General features: G+C 38.0%; 1 protein-coding gene and 1 long non-coding RNA gene across 3 annotated transcripts in view; both read right to left on the bottom strand.

Annotated features, from left to right (window-relative positions):
• The window catches only part of glra3 (glycine receptor, alpha 3), a 64978-nt gene extending 63624 nt beyond the window's left edge, over window positions 1–1354 (bottom strand). The window contains exon 1 of one of the 2 annotated variants that reach the window (XM_082163254.1): window positions 1026–1354. In XM_082163254.1, the coding sequence (XP_082019380.1) occupies window positions 1026–1096 (71 nt within the window). In that variant the 5' untranslated portion in view covers window positions 1097–1354. The remainder of the gene's footprint in view (window positions 1–1025) is intronic. The other variant, XM_082163255.1, reaches the window with a different exon arrangement.
• Window positions 1355–19367: 18013 nt separating this feature from the next.
• On the bottom strand, window positions 19368–20281 carry LOC309493577. The gene is made up of 4 exons (XR_014204004.1): window positions 19928–20281; window positions 19662–19730; window positions 19502–19561; window positions 19368–19418 (listed from the first exon to the last, which is right to left on the bottom strand). It is a non-coding gene; the product is annotated as an uncharacterized lncRNA (long non-coding RNA).
• Between the last annotated feature and the right edge of the window lie 7054 nt (window positions 20282–27335).

Genomic DNA, 27335 nt, shown 5'->3' with positions numbered 1-27335 from the left:
AGTTCTTCTCAACATTTTGCATAACGCATTGTAAAGTAAGACTTGGTAGCAAGGATGAATATTTCCTGTACATTGTAATTAATTATGAGTGGTGGAATGAGGTGCATCCAGCTTTTCTTTGAAAACAACTTCCTCTTAGATGACTATAAGTAAAAACTCTCCCTCAGGGTGCACAGAATGGCAGCCAATACAAAGGCGGAACAGACACTGCAAGTGCCAACGTATCAATAATGCAAGACTTTACGCTTGCGTGAGCCCAAGGATCGTAGACAAATGAAACATTAAAAATTCATAGCATCATCAGCCAAAAGAATTGTGAGGATTCAGTACAGTTCAAAGGGACCCAGAACGCCAATTTCATATTTTGAAGCTACTTGCAAGACAAGACAGAAAGGGTTATGGAAAAAAAGTGTACGGCAGGGTAAAAATAATCACCTAAACTAATAGATATATGATGGGCTTAAATGAATATCATTTGGGACTCATAAGAAGTTCCACTGGGGTGTAGTATCAGGAGTACAAAAATAAATTACCATAAAATTAAACTGTTTTGAAAAATCCATTTACTCATTTCAAATCAATTAATTATTTCTATATAAAGGAAGAGACTATTATGAAACAAATACCTATTTCCTTTTCTTTACTTTGCATCATTTTATATTTTGTTTTATGTTTCCTTTAATATTTTCAAATTTCTAATATTATTGCACAAAACCGAATTATATAAATAATTTAAAGTATTTTACTTCAAAAGAACAATACTTTTCATTAGGATCCCAGAGCTCTAAGTTACTCTATCTGTAAAAATGACAAGATATCACCTGTTACACTGAGAACAAGCTGCTTAAAAACTTTATCTGTGCCTACAATAGCCATCATGAATGCGGTGGTGACGAGATATATTCTCGTACATTAAACTGTAAAAAAAAAAATATATATATATAATAATAATAATAAAATAAATAAATAAATAAATGAATACTATTTTTACTCTCTCCTCCACCAGGGAAAATGTTTGCTCTTACCTTAACAGAATTCCTATTTCCCACGCAATGAATCCCCAGACAGCCACAGAACGCAGCCTTTTCCGAGTCATCTCAAGACTTGATCGGCATAGACATACAGTCCTCTGTGAATGCCTGTGCTCTCTTCAGCACTTCTGGCTTCTTGACTTCAGGACGCTGGACAGCGCTCCAGCGGTCCTTCCTTCACTCCTATGCACTGTAGGCTCGTTGCGCACGGCAATCGCAAAGGAATCCCTCATAATCTTATAAAGCTAAACAGCATATACGAAACACTTCCCTCGTATCGGCACTGGAAGAGATGTAGTGCTGTTTAAAAGCGTGCGGTAGCTGAAGTGATTCTTGACATATTCAGACATCTCTGAGCAGAGACCGCCCCACACAGCGCGCTTGACTGACAGTGCGCTTCTCCACTCTCACCGCACACATGCATGAGCAACGCTTACTTACAATTAGAGAGAACTGAATTTGAATACTTCCCCTTACTCGTGCCAGCCCTTTGACTATGAGAGCTGCTCACGTGATTAATAGCCCAGCATGGCGTATAACAGGATACCAGATTATAGCATTATTGTTGTTAGTAATACTACGATATTTATATGTGTAATACAGTGATATATTTTTATATTAATAAGATTGTCAAATATATTTGATTTAATAATTGTATATGCATGTGCATACTCAACGAATTAATTAATTAAGTCATTCATTCATTCATTCATTCATTCATTCATTCATTCATTCATTCATCCCTTTTCTATGAGGATTCCTCTCTTTTCTATGAGGATTCCTCTTTGGCCAATCTCCATCCACGTGATTCCAACTTGCTTTATTAGCAAAGATGTACATTTTATGGACATAGTGTTTATTAAAAAGACTGGAAGTTATGTGTCCAGGTCAGGAGATATGACAGTTGGGGATGACTGACTACTCTTCAACCCTGTAACAGTGAGCATATGATTACAGAAACATATATATTTGTAGAAATGTCAGCATTAGTTATCTTTCTAATAAACACCTAGGTCATGACCTTCAAGGATTATACTTCAAAATGAAAATTACATCAACTATTTGGTTACCGACATTCTCCAAAATATCTTCTTTTGAGTTCAGCAGAAGAAAGAAATTCATACAGGTTTGAAACAACTTGAGGGTAAATGACAGAAGTTTCATTTTGAAGAGAACTAATCCTTTAAGCACACAGCAATGGCTAAATTAAGAATATACCAGCATTGGCCCTGTTGTTGTTTTAAAGGCTGTTGCAACATTTACAAATTTTAAAAGAAAAACTTTAAAAAAACACATTTTCAATGGAAAAGGCATGTTTTTTTGAATGCCACAAAATAACATAAAAAAAAGAATAAAAAAAAAAAAAGAGCCTTATAATGATATCGTAGCTGCAACTAATGATCTGTTTATAATAAATGATAACATATTTCAGGTTTAATTATGGCTAATATTCAGTATATCATGACATGGTGTTATATTTAATCTTTGTGGGTAATAATACACTCATTTCAAGCTGACTGCATCAGTAAGCAATGTCAAAACTAAGTGCAATGTAACTCGTGAGGCAAATGTTAGAACGCATGCTGATTCCCTCGGTGCTGGAACGTACCCGGTCCAATTTGGCAGACGGGTCCTAAGTTGTATTTAGGTATAGGCCTAACGCACTGAGCTTATACTGCCTGTTTTTTATTTAACCATGAAATCATCGTTGTGTTACAGTGAGTGACAGTGTCTGGCATGGGCTGCCGTAGGCAGCGTGTATGGCACAGCTGAGACTGGGTGCATCTGCGCAGCATGTGCATGTGCATGTGTGCGCCCACTCCTGTTTATTGTGCCACGTTGACCCTGTTCCCAGCTTTATGCCATTGCTCTGGAATTGGGCGATAAGCTCAAAAGCTCTCTGCTGCCAAAGTTTGGCATCAGGGAGCTTTGGTCTGCTTTTTCACTTTTCATTCATTCTCTTATTTAAAAGTTACTCGTTTGTGCTTTAAAAGACAACAAATACTTGAATATTATGTCCATTCTTATATAAGTGTCCCCTGATGTTATCCGCTAACTCATTGGAAAAGCCTTATAATAAAAAGTGTTAGGCCTACCCTTATTATTTATGTGTTTAAACCCTCTGATGGTCCTCGGTCATTTCTGACCGAATAATTTTCTGTTTTGAATTTCTAAAAATCACAGCTTCATCGGAAGGTTATGATACTTGGTGACTTTTCTGGGATTAGGTATGTGAATACAAAAAAAAATTGAGGTCATGATCCGAGCATGCTAAGTGGTCGTAAAAAAAATAGTCACACTCGTGGTCTTCGGTCAAAAATGACCGACCCATAGGAAATGAATGGGAAATTTACAAAAACACAAAAATTCTCTGAATTTTTGTCTGTACAATCTACAAATCGGACACGATTCTAAAAAAAAGTACACCGTAGTAAAGGGGTGACACTCTACAACATCAAGAGTGCAAAAAATTCACACCCACCCACACACACACACATACAAACACACGTTTATACACATACACACCAATAAATTCAGATTACAAAAATCTGTTTTGAATTTTTAAAAATCACAGCTTCATCAGAATGTTACGAAACTTGGTGACTTTTCTGGCATTAGGTATGTGAACACACAAAAAAATTGAGTTCATGATCCGAGCATGCTAAGTGGTCGTAAAAAAATTAGTCACGATTTTGGTCTTCGGTCAAAAATGACCCCCATAGGAAATGAATGGGAAATTGACAAAAACACAAAAATTCTCTACAAATCAGCCACGATGCAGAAAAAAAGTGCTCAGCTATGAAGGGGTGAAGCTCTAAAACATCAAGAGTGAAAAACATAACATAATTAATAATTATAATTAATATATGTATATATAATTAATATAATAATTATTAAAATTATTAAAATAATAATTAATAAAATGTTATAAACCTTGGCAAAAAGTATTATTTGAGAATTTCTAAAAAAATACATTCAATCCACATCTTAAAAGTAAGTAATTTGGTCCAAAAACAACTAGAATTCACAAACATCTCCATTTAGAGCTATACAGGCATCTAGTGGTAAACCCATGCAATAACATGTTTTATTTAATTTTATGTTTAATAAATTGATTAATTTTATTTTATTTTATTTTTTTCTGAAAGCCTAGTCTCTATTTTACCCGAAAATACTGCATAGAATTATTTTTAAAAAAAAAAAAAAAAAAAAAAAAAATCATTATTTCCAATGGCAAAAAATTTACTATAAATATTGCATAAATATTAATAAGTTCAATCAAATTGTCTCAAAATTCTAAATTAAAAAGAATAAATATTATAGAACAAAAATAAATTGCATTGGTTTTTACTGGGATGGAGGAAGTTTCATTTTTAGGTGTCCGGTCATTTATGACCGGGAAGGCCCCCACTGTGACTGCTAAAGGAAGACCATCAGAGGGTTAAACCAGTGGTTTCCATCCTTAAATGGGACCTTATTATGCAAAATTCACTTTTATAAGGTGTTTGAACACTGATGTGTGTATGCAGCGTGTGAGAACAACCAGCCTATATTGATAAAAATCCACTCACTCATTTCTTTTAGAATTCCCATAAACCAAAAGCGGTCTCTTCAAACTAGCTGATTTAGCTGGAGTTGATGTTTGCGCCAAAGAGGCATTACAAGAGTTGTGTTTTGGGATGTACCAACATAAGACTCTCCTTAGACTTCTGCCATCTGAGTCACTGAGGACATCATAGTAAATGTATTTTTCGAAGGAAATGTCCTGATAAATCTCTTATAGCTATACGTTTGCGGCAACCTCTGCCTCCGAGTGGGCCCCAGTTTAGAACCATTTCTTTAAACTTTTTCCCACAGTAGAACACATTAAAATGCATTAAGAATAGTATAGCTTTCCCCCCTTCATATACATTTTTTTAGCCATAGGTTTTGAACACATATTACTGGCAGGTGATCTAATTGCTTATTTGCAGCTGAAGTGTGTGCAGGCAGGCGCTGTGTGTGGGTGGATGAAGGGCAGATGGATGGGAAGAGCACTGATAATGGCCTAATGTGTACTGTGTCAATTACAAAGGTCAATGTGTGCCCTCAGATAATTTCCCCTGCCTTCGTTGAATGAACACTTCTGTCATGTAAAATAATTGTTTGAGGTAGAGCTCTTTTGTAGACTAATCACTGTCAGCCTGAAAGTAGCCTGTAATGTTTGAACACTCACCCAAGACACTCAAAAAAAAGTTATTTGGTTCACGAAATGTGTCCCTGGACCACAAAACCAGTCACATGGGTCAATATTTTGAGCTTTCCATTGATGTATGGTTTGTTATGATATTACAATGTTTGGCTGAGATACAACTATTTGAAAATCTGGAATCTGAGGGTGCAAAAATATCTAAACATTGAGAAAATCGCCTTTAAAGTTGTCCATTTATGTTAGCGATTGTGCTGCATTCACTCACAAAAATAAATGTTTTATATATTTAGGAAGGAAATTTACAAAATATCTTCATGGAACATGATATTTACTTAATATCCTAATGATTTTTGGCATAAAAGAAAAATCAATAATTTTGACCCATACAATGTATTGTTGGCTATTGCCGCAAATATGAAATATAAACCCATGCGACTTGTGAGTGGTTTTGTGATCCAGTGTCACACTTCTTCTTTGTACATGCTCTGCTGCAGTTAGAGATTATGTTAAGGTTAGGTATTCTGTGCCCTACTAAAGGAAATTTCACACTTGTTTATCTTATTACATAGTATTTTCTGCCTCTAGTATTTTCTGTCTGTCAGGATGTGCTACCCTTGTTGTATTTCAAAGAAGTGCATTTTCTTAGACAAGCATGACAACTTTAACTCAGCTCATCTTGACAACTTCATGTTGAGTGGATTTAGGTCAGATTTCAGAACAAAGAAGGCAATGATCTAAAGCTGTGACTGCAGCAATGCCTTTAATCAATGCATAGGCAAGCAGTGCCAATCCATACTTATTTTATATCAGAAAGTAACCAACAGTGATTTTAATTATGATGGCATTTCATGGTATGCTGCATTCGCAGAGTAGTTTCATCGCCAGCTTTGCCTCTACCCTCCCCTTCTCTGAAACCTTCTGTTTCATGCATAATAGAGTCTGCCTAATCAATACTATAATGATCAAACCTCATTATGCTTCACTTAACTAGTTTGTCTCAGAAAACATCAAGCAAATGCATGTATAAAAAGATATTCACAATCAACAGACTCACTGAGCAATGAGGTGTATTTCAACACCCGCTCTACTCTGTAGGTGCTCATCACATTATAATGCAAATGCATTTACTCGGCAGCCAAAGATACACATGGCATTTACTGAATCAGTTATATATGGAGAGATTATTGCACTCTATTGGCTGAGAAAAAGACGAATTGCTCAATTACTGGTGTGTGGCGAATCGTTATAAATTTCGACCCGGCACGCTGCATATTAAAGGGCCTTATTTGGAAGACATAGAGACTTGGGTGGACAGTTTAGTCTCAAAGGAAGGCCGTTGCCATAGAAAAGCACCAATAACTTCTCATTATAAGAGTATCTATGAGTAAAAAAAGATGTAAGATCAAATCACATTAGGATTGGACTTAGTTGTGAAATATTTTTTTAATAAATATTTTAGTGGGGGATCTAGTGCTTACTTTAATTATCTAGTATGATTGGAAGCTCAAACCTGCAAGGAGCAATTCATGAGCTATCACTCTTGTGTCCTTGTTTAAGAAGACGTAAAGATGTTTCTTAAGGAGACTGTCCCCCTTAATAAGTGTACAATAAGTTACTTTAGTTCAATGCCTAAGCCAAATGATTCCTTACTAGTGCACCTATTTCATAAATATAATTGTTAATCTGCATCATTCTAACCAGAATATTTAAATCAAATCAAATTTACAACGAATGTGGGACACCCTCTCGGTCCACTTGTATTGCTCACCTCTTCCTTCTATATCCATATAGCATTGCTCACGTGAGAACAGACCATGACCACGGCACACAACACTCCACATAGTTGGTGCCATATTAAAACCCTTCGAGTCAATGCTCAATAAAAGATTATTCTCAGAGCTAATGGTTTAGTTATTTTCAGCCAATGGGCTGCACATCACTTTCCAAATGGGTCACACCAGCAATGAAATGTTCCAATCTGTCTGGCGGATCCATCAAAAGGGACTTTAGCCATGACTGCAGTAATAGTTCTGAGCAGATAATTAGAAATGCACTCTGCTATGACACGTTTAGACGTTAACAAAGCCTTAGTAATCAGGATTGAAGAGAGTTGTGTTCTGACTCAATCTCAAAGCATTACTGCCTTCTTTTGCAGTTAAATGATTACAAGTTCATGATGAAAGCTGTTAATCTTACATTTGTTTGGTCAAGATGAATATTGGTAAGAAGCACACTGAACTACACACTACAACCTTCAAAGCTTTGCTTTGAAATGTGACCTTATTAAATGCCATAAACTGATGCTAAAACTGGGAGGAATTCCGAAACGTGTGCTTTTACTACCAATATTTTTTCTCTTTCTTGAAAATTATTAAACTTTTGTTGTGCTTTCCTGTGTGGATTATGGGGCCTAACGGCACATAGAACATTTCCTTCCAGTTGAGAAAGTCTTTACGCTTCACTCAGCTGCCCGAGCTCCATTGAGGTTTACGATGGTCACAGAATTCTTGAATAACATATGTCCAGACAAGGCACTGACTCACTAAAACTATGAGGTAGTTCTAGTATTGGAGATGTTGCACCAAAATGATGGCAAATTAATGATGCAATACCAAGAGAGCAGTATTAAATGACATGTTTGATTCAGCTGTCTCCCACTGGATGCTAATCCCTTTATTCTCTATTCATGTAAATATTTCCCTGGATGCCATGGCTTTTCTAACACCCTGACACGGCCACAGTTTTAATGAGTAACAGATAACAGTTGTATGTTGCATGATCACCAGAATGCATACTGTATGTGGAACATGCAAGCACTTCTAATCATGCACAAACAAGGAATAAGATAAATGTCAATCAAGCAACATCTGTTTCTCAAAGGGAATGAATAAAATGGTGCAAAGTCTAACAAACCATATGTTCATTGGGATTTACACAGTATGTACAAAATCCAAGTGCCTGTTTTTTTAAGGCACTGAGGACTGTATCTTATAATTCTATGATAAGAAAAAAAGTATACTATTTTGAATCCCTGCTGTTTGTTTTCAGTTAGAATAGAGTTGGATTCCTTGGAGTGCAGAGTTAGCAAAACACTTGATTACACACATTATGATGTCACAGAGATTATTTCTGTATCTGTTTAATTCGGTGATGCGTGCATGTGAGTATAGTTAGATACGGCATGGGACTGTGAGTACTATTATGTAATGTAAAAAAAAAAAAAGGATAGCTGGAATGCCATAGAGCAGTCAGAAACACAAATATAATTGTTCTTTTCTTACACTCCATCATGCTGCAGAGATAAATTCATTCATTACCAGCACCTCATCTATGTTATGGCCTGATATCAATTAACCACATTCATAATTCACACCAATGAAGATCCCTGATGGATATATAGAAGCATGAAAGTGCTGACCTGTCAAACCCTATACAGAGCATCACATAATGATCAAAGTGTATCCACGTATCAGTATCAAAGCTTTGAGTAAGAACTATATTTGAAGGCCAACCTTCTGTCACACACTCATGCAGTTCAACAATGGGATATGGAAATGTTATTAGAATAGAGGCAATTCTTCGGTGAGTGGCTTTCAATTTAATCATGCATTTGTCCAGCAGCAATAATCTCACCTCCCTACTGGCTAACATGATATGATCAGATTTTTTTCAATTGAAAGGATGTGCTGTATTGCTCATGTAGGCTCTTCTCATGCAAACTGGCATGCACTGCTGCACACATGTAATGTCCAGATACAATCCACAAAAAATACACACACACACACACACACACACACACATACACTCCTAATACTGCCCTGGCACAAATAAAACTTCTATTTCACTATGATAAAAAAAAAAAAAAAGATAGGATTGAAGAACTGAAATGGTCAGCACACATTCCTGAAGTTAAGACAAACAAAAATTGAGCAAAATTGAGACGTTATTGGGAAGTCTAATCTTCTGACAGCTTTTCCTAAATAATTTTCCTAAACAGTGGGTGTTTTCTGCATGTGCTTCCATGTACACATAAAATGTCATTCAATTGTTCTATTTGGAACATAGAAGGAAATTGTTTTGTTTTTTCTTTCTTTCTAGAAATCATACAAATTCATAAGAAATCTCCACCTTGTAAAATAGCATTCCTGTGAGATCGTTTGGGATAGATTTTTCTGTTAAAAACATCATACTTGCTATTCACACAAAACAAGTAACAGCTTTCCATCATTTTACAGTTAAGATTCCATTCACAGATCAGCTCCAAAATGCCGGTGAACTCTTTGATGCCACTAATCAGAAAATGAATTAGCATACATTGACAACATCTCAATGTTCTCAATGTCTACAGAAACTCAAAGTGCGTGAGGTAGCACTTGGAAGAAGCCTATCATTCTCATTTAAAGTATCATTTAAAGGCTTCTGTATCCATTATTCATGTTGTTCCAAAAGCGCCTCCCATGAATAAGAAATGGCTTAGTCTAACACGATAAAGTACACATCTGCCCAGCTTACTAATGTTTGGCTTTTAAAGACTGCACAAATTATTTTGAATTAGGAAAGGTGTCAAAAATAATGAAGAAATGAAATAAACATGAATCACCCCTGGTTATTTCATCCAAAAACAGGATGAAAGTTTAGTTCAACATGTATTTTTTTGGCAAATGAGATGATACAAAAAGAGCTAGAAATTAAAAAGTCAAAAAGGGGAATAAATGATCAGATGCCGCTCCAGATTTATAGGAGAAAAATAAATAAACTGCTTAAACAGATACTAGATGAAAATACTCTCAGAATGCCCCACTTTATTAGTATTTGTTCAGCCTTTTAGTTATTCCTCTTTGGGAAACAAGGAAACTTATAACTTTGGAAAGCCGGGTTATTGAGAGAAATAAATACATTTGTCTGAAAAGCTACTATGTGCAGTTAAATAGATGCTACAGGTCTGCCAGGTACCTGCACAACATTTCCCATCACTCTCCTCAGTTCCCATCAAGTGTGCCTCACAACTGCTGAAAAGTGAAGCCAAAGCTTCTCAATTGCCCCCGGTGGCTGGTCCCAGTATAGGTCATAAAGCCCGCCTCACCATGAAGTCTAATGGACGCGATGGAAACTCAACAATCAAATTACACTTCAAATACTTTTTTTTCTGTCATTTTAGGTTTAGGTATCTCACTGATTTAAGTTTAAGTGTTCATTTTATTTATTTTTTTGATTATTATTAAGTTTGGTCTTAGTTAGTTATTTGATGCTATAAAAAGAATGTGACATCATGATTGACAGCTGTGATTGACAGCTTCTCTAAACAAAGTAGTCACTGAGGCACCAACAGAATTTTTGGGGGGATTTTTGGGAGGAGATTGGAGCTTCAACTTTAATTTCTATATGTCCGTAACTGTTTATTTCACACAGTAAATTTTGTATTAACCGTTTCTGTGTGAGTGAGGGCGGGACCTTAATATCGCAGCTTTACTTCCTGCTCACTACTGCGCAGAAGCAGGTCCCAAGTCTGAGCAAGATGTCAGCGCCATATTAGAACTTTGGCGGCTTCACTTTTCATCAATGGAAGAGAGTGAAGGGGCGTAGTCCATCTTTTTTTACAGTGTATGGTTCCCACCTGCACGTCATTCCTGATCACACACACCTGCACCTCTTCATCACCCTCATCACTGCCACTACTAAAGCACACACATCTCCACAGTTCACTGTCTGGTCATGTTGGTTGGAAAGAGGACTACTCACCTTGCCTCCTATGGGCTACCTGACTTCTCCCTCTCTTAATTTTAAATAAACCTCACTGTTCACCAGCCATCTTCCTCTCCTGTGTCTACATTACGTAACAGAAGACCAGACCAGTTACAGACAGACAACAATATGGTCATCCTCCTCAGTCCCCTAGACCCGAACGTTCTGCTTCTTGCCATCTGCCAGGACCACCGCCCGATTGAGACTTACGTAGAGGAATTCCTCCACCTCGTTCACCAGGTGTTCTGGAAAGAGGCAACCCTCAAATCCCTCTTTTGGATGGGTTTGGACGATCCACTCTTCAGGCAATTTCCATCTAATGCCACCTCATGTTCCTTGAGGGAATACATCGACAATATCCTGTGGGTGAGTGGATCGTCCTACACCATAGAAGCAGATTCAGATTCCCTTTCCATCCCCGCCGCCCTTCCTGAGCCTTGTCTTGTCATGGCTGCCGCCCTTCCAGAGTCTCGTCCCGTCGAGACCGCCCTTCCAGAATCTCGTCCCGTCGAGACCGCCCTTCCAGAGTCTCGTCCCGCCGAGACCACCCTTCCAGAGTCTCATCCCGCCGAGACCATCCTTGAAGAGTCTCGTCCCGTTGAAACCACCCTTCCAGAGTCTCGTCCCAAGATGGCCGCTGCCGCACCTGAATCCACTCCAGTCTCTGTCCCCTTCCTCAGTCCAGAAATTACTCCAGTCTCCGTCCTCGTCCAGAGTCCTTTGGGGGTTCCAGTCTCCGTCCATGCCCAAGGTCCAGTGGGAGCCGCCTGATTACACCTGTCTAGACTTCAGGTCGCCCGCCCCCCTCCCTGGTTGGATCATCTACGGCATGAGGTCGCGCCTACAGGGAGGGGGGAGTACTGTTACAGGTCTGCCAGGTTCCTGCAGATTTCCCATCACTCTCCTCTGTTCCCACCAGCGTTCTGACCTTGCCTCCTACGAGCTACCTGACTTCTCTAGCGATCTCCAGTGATCTCCAAGTCTCCAGTGATCTCCAAGTCTCCAGTGATCTCCAAGTCTCCAGCGATCCTGCATCTCATCCCTCCACACCTCCACCAGACAAATTATTTTCACTGCCAGCACACCACTCTCCAATCCAGAATTTCACTTCCCACTCACCTGCTTCCCGTTCACCAGCCCTGTTGTTGTCAAACTTTCTGTTTGCATTCATCTCTGTCGCCCGAGTCTCATTCCGTAACAATAGAACAGAACTGATAAATATTCATGGTAATGTATCCAATAAACACTACAGAAAGTGACCAATCATACAATTCTGAATTAATGATACATTAGTTGAGCTTATATTGGAGTAGTAAAGATTTTTGGTTGCATTTGTATGAAATTATATTATAAGGGATTAAGTTAGGTAATTATGTAAATAAGAAAATATGTCAAAATTAAATGTAGGAAATAAACACAACGAATGGATGGTTGGCTGACTGAGGAAATTTCAAAAATTCAAATAACAACTAACTCTAATAAGACTCTAGCTCCAAACTCCAGTCTGGCTTTTCACTACCGTTCCCAATAGCTCTGGTGGCTTCACAGTGCATTCAAGGCACATTGCCACATCACTTCTGCAGTAAAGGGATTTCATCGGCTGCTACAAATTCTTCTGGATGCTAGGAGTACAACCAATTAAGTTGGTAGATGCTAAAGTCTGTGAGTTCAGTTTTTTTTTTTTTATATCCTTTGGGAGAAAGCAACTAGCAAATTTGATAGCAGATGTAATCAGGATGGGGAGATTGTAATAAAGCTTGTGTAAATGTAAATAATGTGATCACTACATTCTACTCACTGTGACTTGATACAGAAATCATCACTATTACAAAACATGCAAAACATACAATATAGCATTCTGTAACTTACCTCTACACATTGTTTTTGCAAAGGCCTGTGCGTACTGTCATCATTCAGGGCCCTATCTTGCACCCAGCGCAATTGACTTTGTACACCGATGCATGTATCATTCCTATTTTGCACCCGCGCAAAGCGCGCTTTTCCCTCCACAGAAGCACGTCGCTAAACTAGGGAATGAACTTGCGCTCCCTGGGTGGTTCAGTGCAAAAAAGGAGGCGTGTTCCGGCGCAAACGTTCCTTCATGCTATTTTGATGGTTTAGAAAAAATTGCGCCACTAACCAGGAAAAAATTGTTTAAAGTCAGTGGCGCGTTGCGCATGTTATTAATATGCTATTTTAAGGGCGCATGCTTGGCCATAATCAATGTAGCATGTGCACAACGCGCACTTTGATTCTCTCATCTACACAGAAGCAGCAGTTTTCATTTTTGCAAATCATACATTATTACGATAGATAGATAGATAGATAGATAGATAGATAGATAGATAGATAGATAGATAGATAGATAGATAGATAGATAGATAGACAGACGATTTATTATAAAAGCATACATCTAGCTTACACATTTACCCAAATTATCATACGCCTGTTTAACCGAAGTTAATTTGGGTGGGTTTCTCCATTTCAATGTCACTTCTCTCTTTTACGGCCGTGACGAGAGCGTTGCTCTCCTTGGCTGTGAACCGCTCCTGGCGTGCGTCTGGCAAATCCGCCGTTACAATAGCAATCCGCTATGGAAAAAGCGCGTCTGTTCTTAAAGGGAATGTGAGATGACGCTCTGATTGGTTTATTTCACGTTACGCCCAAACCACACCTATGAATAATGAAGCTACTTCAAACCAACCCATTTTAGATTTGCACCTGGCGCAAGAGTCATTTATCCCGCCGAGAAAATAGCAACAGCGCCCAAGACCCGCCCACAAAGTTACTTGCGCTTTGCGCTTGACACTTGCGTTTCAGATCGTTAAAATAGGGCCCTCAAAGTTTTTATTTATTTTAAAATTATCTTAAAATTTCACAACATGCATTGCAATCACACTGATTAACATACACACAACAAAAAAAATATACCCCTGTAAAAGAACATAGCGATTCATGGTAAACCACTTAACCACCTAAAAGTCAGGGGGCCTCATTTATAAAATGTTGCATAGAAACCGCCCAACATTTGATCTTACGATCATTTCTCAAATGTGTGTACGTGTGATTCAGAGAATGCCTCTCTTCCAGACAGCATTATAGTGTCGGCCCAGATCCGGGCTACATCTGGTACATGTGGATTCAATGTGTATACCAGATATGGGCCGTATCTGGGCCCACACTATGTTGCTGTCTGGGCTTCCAGATGTGAAATTTATAAATCGCAAATGATCTTGAAATTGTGCACAGCTGAATGATCTTCGCCTTGTAAACGCTGCCTAATTAATGTCATTGACATAATGTCCACCTGTCAACGTCCACATCCTTTACTTGAGAATAATGAGTGGCAAGAATTGCTTAGATTTTCAAATACTGTACCTGCAGTATACTCTGAAATGTTTTATAAATATAAACGGCGGGGATTTTAGCATACGTACACTCAAGGACCAAATCTGTTCGTATGCACCTTTTATAAATGAGGCCCATTGCTATGGTTACATAGACAAATTTGTTCAGCTGTTTACATTTGCCTGAAGACTTATACTTCTTAGGAACTTATAGGAATACAATGACTGACAAAAAAAACAAAAACAAAAAAAACTGATTAGACTTGCCCTAATAAATATCACAATTGCAGTATTAATAACTGAAGCTCAAATGAGATCCACAGAGGGTTGGAACTCCATGTGACTCTCCATTGGAAATTAATGTCTTCTGCTCTGATGTCTCTTGTTTGTTGTAAGCTGTGAAAAGGTGGTTTAAGAGGTGTGTGTTTTTCTCCCACAAATGTGGGACCATGTGGATTAAAATGAGTTAAATTTGTTTCATACATTAGCATAAACATATGCACATTGCAGACTCATTTCAAGCATACTTTATGTAAAAGTCTTTAGCATACTCTCATGACTTCAAACACATTCTAACAGCCTTTACTAGATTACACTTTGGTGATGAAATATGCATAATCTGAAATGCTATTAACATGTTATGGATTCCTAGGCAGCATGTAAGAGGCTGCTGTATGAATAAAATAGTATTTACTACACTACATGATAAAAAAGGAACCAGTTTCTAAATGCAGATTCACACTGCATTAGTGCACAAGTTCACTTGCACCATATATAGACAAAAGTGCCCCATAGTGCCCCATATTTTAAACTATATATCCTCTTACCAAAACCCTTTACAAACCCGATAATGCACAATAATTGATATAGGCAGAGAGCATTTCTGATTAGGTGAAAATGCTCGTCAGACATTTTCTCTCTCTCTTTACAGAGCCTAAGGCTGTCGCAGAGAGAAGTGTGAAATCTCAGGACACCTATTTTAGTGATATCTACCAGGTATAGAGGCATTTTATGTGTAATATTCAAACAGACAGCACACTGAGCAGCTTTAAATGAAAATAAACTACTTATAAAAAATAAAGCATTAATTCTGATCAGCAGAATTGCAGCTAGAGTGAAGATAACATAAAACGGTCAGACAATCCATTGTCCACTCTCTGTTATGATACACTAGTGATAAACTGCAATAACAATGGCTCATTATAGGGGTATTTGTGATAAAATGTTGATATTAGCATGTTGAAATATTGTGTATACCGTAACTTTTGCTAAATCATCTAGTTCCTGTTGTCACACAAATTATGCAAAAATAAAGGTGTCCTCTGTCTTTGAGCATCTTCCCTCATTTAGTCCATTCTGTTGTTGACAGTGACATGCCATGACTGACCTGCTGTATTCCCAAAGACTCTCCAATGTCTAGGCAATTGCCCTTAGTATCTGAAATAACAACCCACTTCAAGCAGTAAGTGGATTTCATCACTGTGTAGCTTGAGGAGAAAAGTTCTGACTTGTTTGAGTCCCAGAGCTGTTAGAAATTCACAGAGATAAGGTGTGCTGTGCTTTTGCCATGCTGTTCCTCCAACATTTCTGCAAAATTTTGCATTATTTTGTAGCTGTTTTTGAAGGCACAGCTCACACAGAAGTCTCTAAAAAATAAAAAAAAACGTTCTCTTGGTCAATGCAGTAAATCCCTGTTGCAAAATATAAGCAAATTGCATGGATTTCTATTGAAATGACTGGATTTAAAGGAGAACTCTGTAACTCTAGCGAACTCTAGTCACTTCTTCGCTGATTTTCCCTTTTGTTGTCGCATGTTTTCCCCACGAGCTCCCCCTACAGCTGTGGGGGGGCGTATATTTCACAACACAGTCGTAAAAAACTCACTTGCGGCGGCCTCCTCCCCCTCTCTACCTCTGCTCATGTGCGTTTGTTTTGATCGGAGCAAGCCAACTGTATCGTGTGGAGCTATGTCTACCGAGGTGGGTCATCTGGTAATACATCATACATGCGTGTGTGTTTATGTCGAATTGCCGTAAAGCAATTTGTGTTTTGCGCTCGTTCTCGTTCTCGTTCTCGCTTCTCACGAGACTTCCAATTTCACTTTGCCGGGACGGCAGTGCGCAAGTTGCAAGGTTGGTTTTCCGCCTGGGAACGCTGGGGGGAGCGGGGAAAGTCACCAATATCACCAGAACAGGTTGTTTAACCATCCAAATGATTTCTAGACAGTTTTATTAAGTTAAAAAAGTTACCAAGTTCTCCTTTAATTGAAAGTCCACTGAACAACAAATGTAATCGCACCTTTAGCCAAACACCAAGTCTCAGTGTCAGACGTCACACCCAGGATTCGCTGGCTGAAAGTCTGATGCATATGGCAGACAAAATTGGAAACACTTCAGGAATGTCTAAGTCGTCATCTAATTGAATTCTACAGGATTTCCGGGAGATGTGTGTGATGTGTGTAATGGTCTGCCTGGAAACAAAGCTGTTGTGACACCAACTCAACCTCATGTAAGAAGAAAGACGTTGTGTTTACAATTGAGACAATGAGCGCTTATCATGATCAACTAAACACTGGAAGTATGTGAAATGTGTGAAGTTCACAGCATAGACGGTTTAAAATATGCCCAAGAGAGATAGAGATATCGACTTCTAATTTTCATGTGCCTAAACATGATGCTGAACAAAACAAACTGTGATTGGTTGCTTTACATGTCAGTCAGATGGCCTCTGGGTGGTCCTTGGCCAATGCAAGCTGCTATGGATTCCAGACCTTCTGCCGTCAGTCTGAAGATCTGGCTAACGTGAGACTACCACACACCTTTCTATATCCCCCATTCTTCCTCCTCCTCTGCCTCCCCTTCTCCTCAGAGATATATCCAATTTTCTCAGGCTATTTTTCCTCTCAATTACCAGACTGCGAGCCATATGAAATAGTGATGGGTGAGGGGATGGTCTTTGGTGTAAGTTCCATGAGATTGTGAACTATCCAGATGTTCAACCAACCGTGGAGAGTTGTCTGCTAGTAGACATGGAGGGGAGGACAAGTTTTACTCTCTTTGTGGCTTCTATATTAAAGTTGCAGAAATGTTATATATTTAATCACAGTTTGGCATGATTATTTGAACAAGTATTATACAATAGACACAACTTTCACTGTATATTTTAAGCAACTGGATTCCAAATTTGGCATTACATTTTGATGTTTATCTTCAGTCATTGTCATCTTTTATGACAGGAAGAAGAATGTTTAATTATTAAGTAATTAATGCACTTGTGACTGGTGCTGGCAACTGAAAACCTTTTTTTTTCTTTTTCTTTTTTTTTAAAAAACTTGAGCAGCTTAACTTTAACACTCTCGCACTCTAATCACTTAGGGCCCTATCTTGCACCCAGCGCAATTGACCGACGCATGTATAATTCCTATTTTGCACCCGCGCAAAGCGGACTTTTCCCTCCTCAGACGCACGTCGGTAAGTTACACTGTTAGACTTTTCAAGGGTTTTTTACAGTAACTTACTGGCAACACTGTTGCCAGTAAGTTACTGTAATTAAGAGTTACAGTACCAAACCATATTTCAGTTTTGTGTAATACAGTGCATTACTGTAAAAACGAAGCTAATCAGTACAGTGCATTACTGTAAAAACGAAGCTAATCAGTACACTACTGTAATTATTTTTATTTGTACTAAATATAAATTAGATTTGATCATTTTGATATATGATACATTTTATTTTTATCCTACATAAGTACTACTTTCATACAAACCAATTAGACAAAGTTATCACAAAATACCATTTTTTTATTTAAAACATTTCATATATATCACAAAATAAACATGCCAATGCTGGAAATGATGTGTGAAATTTTTACACATTAATGGGTGAGTTTAGGGATAATGTTTTTTGTGTTAATTTTAACTCATTCATTGTGTTAATGATTTTAACAAAGTAAATATGTCAGAGAGGTTAACACAAAGATGTGTAAACGTGTTAAATTAACACATTATGTGCTGTCCTTCACTGCAAACATTTTTGAAAACATACATAAAACCATAAACAAAACATTAGCATTTGACTAAATCAGGGTTCACCAATCTCGGTCCTGGAGGGCCGCTGTCCTGCAGAGTTTAGCGCCAACCAGCTCCAACACACCTGTTTGAAAGTTTCTAGTATGCCTAATGAGACCTTGATTAGCTGGTTCAGGTGTGTTTAATTGGAGTTGGAGCTAAACTCTGCAGGACAGCGGCCCTCCAGGACCGAGATTGGTGAACCCTGGACTAAATGAATGTAGTCATTGGTTGTTTAGCTTATACAAGTATTATAATGAAATATCAACCATTACATTCATAAAACTGCAGAATATAAATACATTTTTAAGCATTCAAAAAGGAAATGTCCAACACAGGACAAAACACAGTTCTTTTCACAATACATGACACATAACCCCACCTTCAAAATAATTTCACTTATTTCCAAAAATTTGTTGGATTCATGTACACTGGAGGCCAAAATAAGTATTTAAGTGTCTTAATGTTTTTGAAAGAAGTCTCTTTGATGCTCAAGAAACATTTCTTATTATTATCAATGTCTGACTGTCTACTCCATCTTTTCTACAGCATAGGAGTAAATGTCATCATCAAAATAATCTTTAAAAAGCCAACACAATGTTTTTGTCCACCTTTGTGAATAAATGAACTTCTCCAAAGATTGGTTCCTGTTCAGAACTTGATTGACAACATCAGAGTGTTCCCTGGTCTGCATGCGTGCCCACAAACACAAATGTACTCAGTCCTTCAGAGGAGATCCCGGTTCCAACACTATATGAGAGAGAGAGAGAGAAAGAGAGAGAGAGTATTAGTGTCACATTATTTTTAACCTCCTTTTTTTGTTAATTTTTATTATTATTTTCACAAAAACTTAAGAATATATATTTGTAAACAGCTTTTGTCAATAAATAGCATACAAAAGAACTAAATAAAATTATGCCAGATTAAATTTTAATACTTACAAATCCTAAATTCTGTCAAAAAAAGCTGAGATCCATAGAAAGAACGGCTGAAATCGATGATTTTAGCCCATTTCAGCTTGTCTGCAGTGAAGGAGTACCTGTTTGAGACAAATACACAGTAAGATACATGCAAGAAATCACTGTGTGATGATCGTTCTCCTTCCTACAGTAGTTAACCCACCTGCGTGCTGATGTTAGGACCTTCCTAGTCAGGTGGGACTGCAATGGTAGAGTCTTCTGGCTAATAAAATATCAAAATAATGCAAAAATATAAACTTAAGTTGTTTAGAATGCTAGATTTTGTATGAATGAATTAGTGAGAGTTTTACTGCAGTGCTTACCTGGATACATTTAATCTGGTGAGACTGAACAAAGACAATGGTCCATCTTCTGATTGGTTCATTTGCTGTCTAATAAAGTTAGACATAAGGCAAAGGTCACTTATTTGATATAAAGTTAGCCAATTTTATAGAGATTTTATAAGATATTGTAAGATATTGTAAGCTACTTAGTCTGCACCAGTGGCTCAAAAGCAATTTTCACATAGCGTATTGTTAATCATTTCAGCAAATTTATCTCAAAATATATCACAAATGGGCTGGCCTACCTCTGGAATCTTGCTGGAAGTCACTGGCGCGAATTGGCGCTTTGTTGCAGTTGCCTTTAAACACAAAAATGGAAGTAAATATTAAATTCCATTTAAAAAAAAAGTATAATATGGTATAGTTTGCAAACTAATGCTAAAACTATAAAGGTTCTCATCAGTAGGCCAACATTAGGCTATAAACAGAATTTCACATTAGTTTATTCACATTTATTGTTAATGTAAACGCGTTGCTCGTTGGCATATTTTAACTCGACAATTCAATAATCTAACAAAGTGTGTAAAATGAAACGTTAGCTCAGTTTACCATGGTAAAGTTCGTTACCGCCATGCTGACGACGAGTAACGTTAGGCTAACGTTAACGTTATAACATAGGTTAAACTGGGCATAATCCTGACAACACACACAGAATGTTTTGTTTTTTTACCTTGCTTGCTGATCTCTCGCTCTCGGTGAAGTGAATTCCGTCTCTTCCCCGGGCCAGACACGAACGTCGCGATCCAACAAAAGACAGACCCCATTACCTACACTGGATGCTCTGACGCGACACGACAAATCCCAGACAGTCAGTGTAGTGCATAGACTGTAAAAAATAGGTGTAGTGATGCGCCGCGGCCGTTATATTTCTGACGTAGTCCGATACGAGTCCAAGCGCTCGCGCTATTTCTGACAAGGGATAAACAGGTATGCATTTAAAGGTCCGGTCGCTTCAATGTGTCCAATATAGACAGCCTCTGGCTATTATAGCGTTGTAGACACGCGGTGTAAGGCAAAAATTAGGAAATAAAAAGCACGATGGAATGGTGCCAGCCAGAGAGGCAGTTACGTCAAATACAGTAGTATACAGCAAATTTAAAAAATACAGTAAGTCTCTGTATGTGGTGTCAGACGTCACAGAAAATTCCCATGATGCAATGGGAATCACAGTTATTTACTGTAAAGAGAAATAGCAGTATAATACTGGGGGATTTAAAGTAAATAACTGTAGAAATTACAGAAAAGTCTAACAGTGTAGGAAATACACTTGCGCTCCCGGGGGCGGTTCAGCGCAAAGAGGAGGCGTGTTCCGGCGCAAACGTTCCTTCATGCTATTTTGCAGGTTTAGAAAACAATTGCGCCACTAACCAGGAAAAAATTGTTTCAAGTCAGTGGCGCCTTGCGCATGTTATTCATATGCTATTTTAAGGGCGCATGCTTGGCCATAATCAATGTAGCGTGTGCACAACGCGCACTTTGATTCTCTCATCTACACAGAAGCAGCAGTTTTCATTTTTGCAAATCATACGTTATTATGATAGATAGATAGATAGATAGATAGATAGATAGATAGATAGATAGATAGATAGATAGATAGATAGATAGATAGATAGATAGATAGATAGACAGACAGATAATTTATTATAAAAGCATACATCTAGCTTACACATTTACCCAAATTATCATACGCCTGTTTAACCGAAGTTAATTTGGGTGGGTTTCTCCATCCCCAAAGTCCCTGACGAGAACGTCGGTCTCCTCGGCTGTGAACCGCTCCTGGCGCGCGCCTGGCAAATCCGCCGTTATAATAGGAATCCGCTTTAGAACAAGCGCGCCTGCTCTTAAAGGGAATGTGAGATGTCGCTCTGATTGGTTTATTTCACGTTACGCCCAAACCACACCTATGAATAATGAAGCTACTTCAGACCATGCCCTTTTAGATTTGCGCTGGGCGCAAGAGGCATTTATCCCGCCGGGAAAATAGCAACAGCTCCGAGACCCGCCCACAAAGTTACTTGCGCTTTGCGCTTGACACTTGCGTTTCAGATCGTTAACATAGGGCCCTTAATGTCATTGAATATCTCTGTTACTATATTTGCACTTGTTAATGGTTGTATTTAATGAAGGTGTCAATAAACAAACCAAGGTTTCTACTAAGGCTCATTGGTCTATGCTGTAGTTTGAGAAAGATGCACAGAGGCTGTTTCTGAATCTCTCAAACATACAGTGAAATCAGGTAAAATAAAACGCTGGCTGCCTCTTTGGGAAGCCTGGCTGCGTAAAAACGGCCAATTCTCAATCAAGACTCAAGCACTGATCATCCAGTTGCATCAATTACGAATGACAGCTCCCATACCATGGTTGTCTGGTATAAATATAAATAACAAAATAATAATAAAAAATCTTTATAATTATTAAATTAGCTGTAATTTAAATCATTTTTATTATTAACACACTGTCATGGTCCCCAGTCACAGACCAGTCTCCAGCACTACAATTCCAAGAACCCCTTCCAGTCTCTGTCTGGCCTTAAACAAAGAAAGGCTCTCTTACCTGTTGCTAATCTGTGTTGCCCTGTGTGTATTCCTTGTTCTCCTTGTCTGTTCCTGAAGTTATCTGCCTGTGATACTTACCCATTGGACCAGATACTGAGGTGTGTGCTGTCCAGTTCCCTTCACCATTCTCCATTCCTGTAAGACAAAAGAGACTGTTACCATCATCGTCATTCTCCATATTCAAGATTGTGCACTTCTACTGGCCCGTTCATCCTGTGTTGTTCACCATGTAATCGCTAATAAAGCTTTTCTGGATTCACTTAAACTCTGTTTAAGTGTATATTTCCTGACACAATAAAATAATATATTGCACAAAAGAATATTGTAATATTGACCTCAGAGAAGAAAGTGCTGTATACTGTACTGCAGAACACTAAGTTGCTTCGGATTATTTTATGACACATTTGCATCCTTTTTAAAAAGCTTGAAGATCAACATAATTTCTACTTTTGTGTTATAAGGTAAAAAATTATAAAAAGAAAAAAATAATAAGGTAATACAGCTTTAGAACAACATCAAGATGAGTAAATACTGATTTACATTTGTATGAGAACTATTCCATTGACAGTCACCTAGAAATAAGTTGTGAAGGGGTAAACAAACTCCTAGCAGATGAAAGCCTTTGTTGCCAAAAATTGTGAAACATGCCGAATTTTACAGGGGTGTTTATTTTATGATTATTTATGCTGTTGGTTAATGTTCAACTGCAGTTTTGTGTCTCTTTTGTCATTCTACACTTAATTTAATTGATAGGTTCATATGATATTGTTAGACTGGATGATTGTAGATTTGAAAATCATGCTTTTCCCCATTATTGTTGAATCACGGAAGCTACACCAGTTACTTTGCCAAGAGATCTCTTATTTATTATTATACATGGTCAGACCTATGGAAGTAGAATAATGTCAAATGTTTTTTGAAATAAAAAGCCTGTTGAATTGCACTACTTGAAAAAAAATAGGCATTGCATTAACTATGCTTGCATTTTAATGCATTGTATTTTTAGTTCTTACATTTTTATGGGCTGAAATTCAACATGGTTGAATATTTAAGCTGTGAATATTTCAATTAAAAACATTTCAAACACCTTTTCATTATTAAAAATTCAATAATCCATATTCACCTTTCATATTTCACTTCCAAAATATTCAAACTGTTTAAAAATACAACCAATTATATTCAACAGGCAATTTTCGGTCCATTTTATTTCGCTTTGCAAATTCGCTTCCACAAATTCAGTGGTTCAAATTCGACAGTAAATTCAACATTGACGTCCAGGAACTGCAGGAAAAGCAGTAGATTGCCGAGCATACTCTCCATCTGCTGTTAGTCGACCTCACCAGCAGATGGTGCAAAAGCGCTTGTTGTTGACGAAGACATTCATTCATAAAATGAAAATGATTATCTGTGTCAGTATATGCGGAAAAGATGATAAACACACAAAAGCTGTGTTTATGTTTCATTCAATAACTTCATTGTTACTTTCCCTGTGTATTCTACATGTCATCAGCTTTCTCTACCATGAACAGGATTATAATCGGTTTCCCTCAATACCTCAAGGATTTCCCTTCCGTTGATACAGTGATATGAAAGACCAATCTTGCACCTTATTAGGGAAGTAGGCTGTAGGCTATTATATAGGCTACAGGCAAGAAGATGTACTCAGAATATGAACTTAACGCGCAAAGTTTCATGCTGAGCGTTTCGTGATAAACTGGCATAAAATCAACACATACATATATAGTATGCATACGTGTATTGCATTAGCTTAAACTGTCACAGCACTTGCATATTGTCCTCCTATTGTTAGTTTAACTGTAATTCGCTTTGGATAAAAGCGTCTGCTAAATGGCTAAATGTAAAAATTGGCTTGATATTGGACATTCGCACATTTAGGGACCGTCTCTAAAGTTGCATACAACATTGGCATACACGTTTCTAACTTCAATAGCAAACTTAAATTTATTTGAATAAATATCAAAAATCCAAAGGGTGCGCATTATGCCTGACACTAAATGAACACTTTACAGTTGGTTTTATGACTGTAAGTCGTTCTATTCAAATGCTATCGGAGTTAGAAACGTGTATACCAAAGTCGTATACACTTTAGAGACGGTCCCTAAATGTGCGAATGTCCAACATCAAGCCAACTTTATGCCAATCTATCACTGGGAAACGCTCAGCATTAAGCTTTGCGCGTTATTCTGAGTCCATCTGTTTGCCTGCGAGTTTGGTCTTTTACATCACTGTAGTCCATTAAGCTATGTTAAGCATTGTATATGTCCAGCAGGGGAATCCTTAAGTATTGAGGGAAACCCTAATAGCCTGCATGCAGCACATCCACAATATAAAGTTAAGGCAACTAAACAACCAAGAGAAATATATGTCAACCTCAAAAATGTAACATTGGATCTGTATATCCGCATCGGGGAATAACATTATAATCTCGTTCACGGTAGAGAAAGATGCATGTAGGCTACACAGGAAAAGTAACCGTGAAGACACTGAATATAACATAAAACAGCCGTCATAATAATCACAAATACACTTACATTGCTGTAAATGAGTTTTATGAATGAATGACTTGTTCTAACTGTTGCTGGTCTTCAACACGCGCTTTTGCACCATCTGCTGGTGAGGTCGACTAACAGCAGATGGAGAGTATGCTCGGCAATCTACTGCTTTTCCTGCAGTTCCTGGACGTCAATGTTGAATTTACTGTCGAATTTGAACCACTGAATTTGTGGAAGCGAATTTGCAAAGCGAAATAAAATGGACTTGAAAATTGCCTGTTGAATATTGTTGGTTGTATTTTTAAACAGTTTGAATATTTTGGAAGTGAAATATGAAAGGTGAATATGGATTATTGAATTTTTAATAATGAAAAGGTGTTTGAAATGTTTTTAATTGAAATATTCACAGCTTAAATATTCAACCATGTTGAATTTCAGCCCATAAAAATGTAAGCACTAAAAATAAAATGCATTAAAATGCAAGCATGGTTAATGCAATGCCTATTTTTTTTCAAGTAGTGCAATTCAACAGGCTTTTTATTTCAAAAACATTTGACATTATTCTACTTCCATACAGACCTACCAGAGAAACAGGCATAGAAGAATAAGGCTACATGAGAGGTGGTCTTCATTCCGGATTTCTCTGTTCCCCATTTCTCTATCCCCTCACCCCATCATGCCAACTGTAATGGTTTCTCTGTGTTTCTCCTCCCTCGCCCCCATATGCCTCTATGTTTCTCCTTCCTTATGTTTAAAAAGGAACATATACCTCATGCTTACACATGGCACAATCCACTTTCCATATTAAGAAACTATCCCTCAGTGTATACATTCATGGTACATTTGCATCAGTTGAAAAAAATCATTTCCTTGTAAAGAGCATGCCAACTGTACACATTTGAAGTACACATCATTGTTACATTGCACATATACTTATGCTACGCGTCTGTGGAAATACAAATAAAAACATATTTAAGCATAGTGCGGCCTCTCTCCCACTTTATGTATTATAATTATCTAGGCCAGCACTCATAAAATTGACAAGTGTACACATTGAGTGAAGCCTGCTCCTATCCACATTTACATATACTTATGCAAAATATAGCTCATGCTCATTCCATATATATCTCTCATCAGCACACATGTACAAACATACTCTGACTTCAAAAAATACATTATGAAATTATAATGAAAATGAATAAAGAAAATAATAAAAAAAATTCAGTGATGTCAACTTTTAGTAAATTGACGCCTCTGTGATCATAATGTGCGATTGCAATCAAACAGACCCAGCTTGTGTTCGTTCTTTTAAATCATCATCTTCTGTGAATTTGGAGGAGCTCACCATAAGCTGTTTAGTGATATTTGACTTTTTTTTTCACCAATCTCTTTAGCGTTCTGACATATTTCTGTGCCATTTCTTCCTGAACAGATTGCTCCTGAACGGAATTGCTCATGAGCGCTGTGTGAAAAAGGGAAACATCTTGGCTCATGCAGGCATCTGTGCAAGAAACAATAGCTTTTGTCAGCCCGCTGAAACAAGATTAGCAACCAACTGTGCCCTCTGAGGCTTCAAAGAGAAACAGTTAGAGAAAAAAAACAGATAGGTGAGAGATTCCAGGCGGTTGTTTATGAAAAATCTACTAATGATAAGAAAGCCATGCAGATGGCTAAACTTTGAGGTGAAGCTTGAAAAAATGAATCACTGTGCTCTTGGAGTTCTGTCATGCTAATGACTAAAAGGGATTTAGAAACAAATACTTGCAGAATACCAATAAATGCTGGTGCTTTGCCACTAGGGGACAACAGCACCAAAATGGACCGTCTCTCAGCAGCCAGTTACCTGGGGGTCATCGCAGCCTTCCAAATCTGTCAGGGCAATTTACTGCCCCGTCTGATCACCAGCATCTGCCGCCCAACTCATTATGGCTCCCACCAGTAGCTCAATCAAACTCAACCCCACCTGGATCCAGATCAGCTGGGCTTTAGGAGAAAAGGGGAGTGTGTTGTGAAATCACTGAGGTGACAGGAGCACAGAGGGCAGTAATTGAAAGTTCAGAGATCTTTCATGGCATAATGTCAGTGAAAAGGTTTTTAATGTGATTTCACATGATATGCATGCAATGAAGATCCAGCTGACAGTCCTTGAAATGGCATAGCACATTTAGCACTAAATCTTCCAGGCACACCTGGCAGCCTTATTAATTTAGCATTTTCCATATTGCTCTCTCTTTATTCTCTGATTATAAAGATAGAGGAGTAGGTGGAAGCTGCATTTATGCAGTGTTATGAAGCAGAATTTGACAAACTGTGACTCCATATGGTAGTTTAGCTGTTTGGTCTTTCCATTTGTCTGACTCTGTATTCTTTCTCAGCACAGTATCGGTTGAAATGGGGTGAGCTGTGTATCTAATAGTGTGTACAATCGCGTGCGGCTGCTTGCAGCCGTGGGCTAAAAGGTCTGTTATTTCTCTTGGGAAGCTCTATATCGCATGCTTTCAGGTTCTCTCAGGTCTCCATCACATTTTGGGACAGTCTGACTGAACATGCCGGCTTAAGACTGATTCACTCAGACGTGGTAGACT

This window comes from Leuciscus leuciscus, assembly GCF_965113295.1.
Source record: "Leuciscus leuciscus genome assembly, chromosome: 3".
Lineage (NCBI taxonomy): Eukaryota > Metazoa > Chordata > Actinopteri > Cypriniformes > Leuciscidae > Leuciscus > Leuciscus leuciscus.
This window is presented reverse-complemented; position numbering and strand designations above follow the sequence as displayed.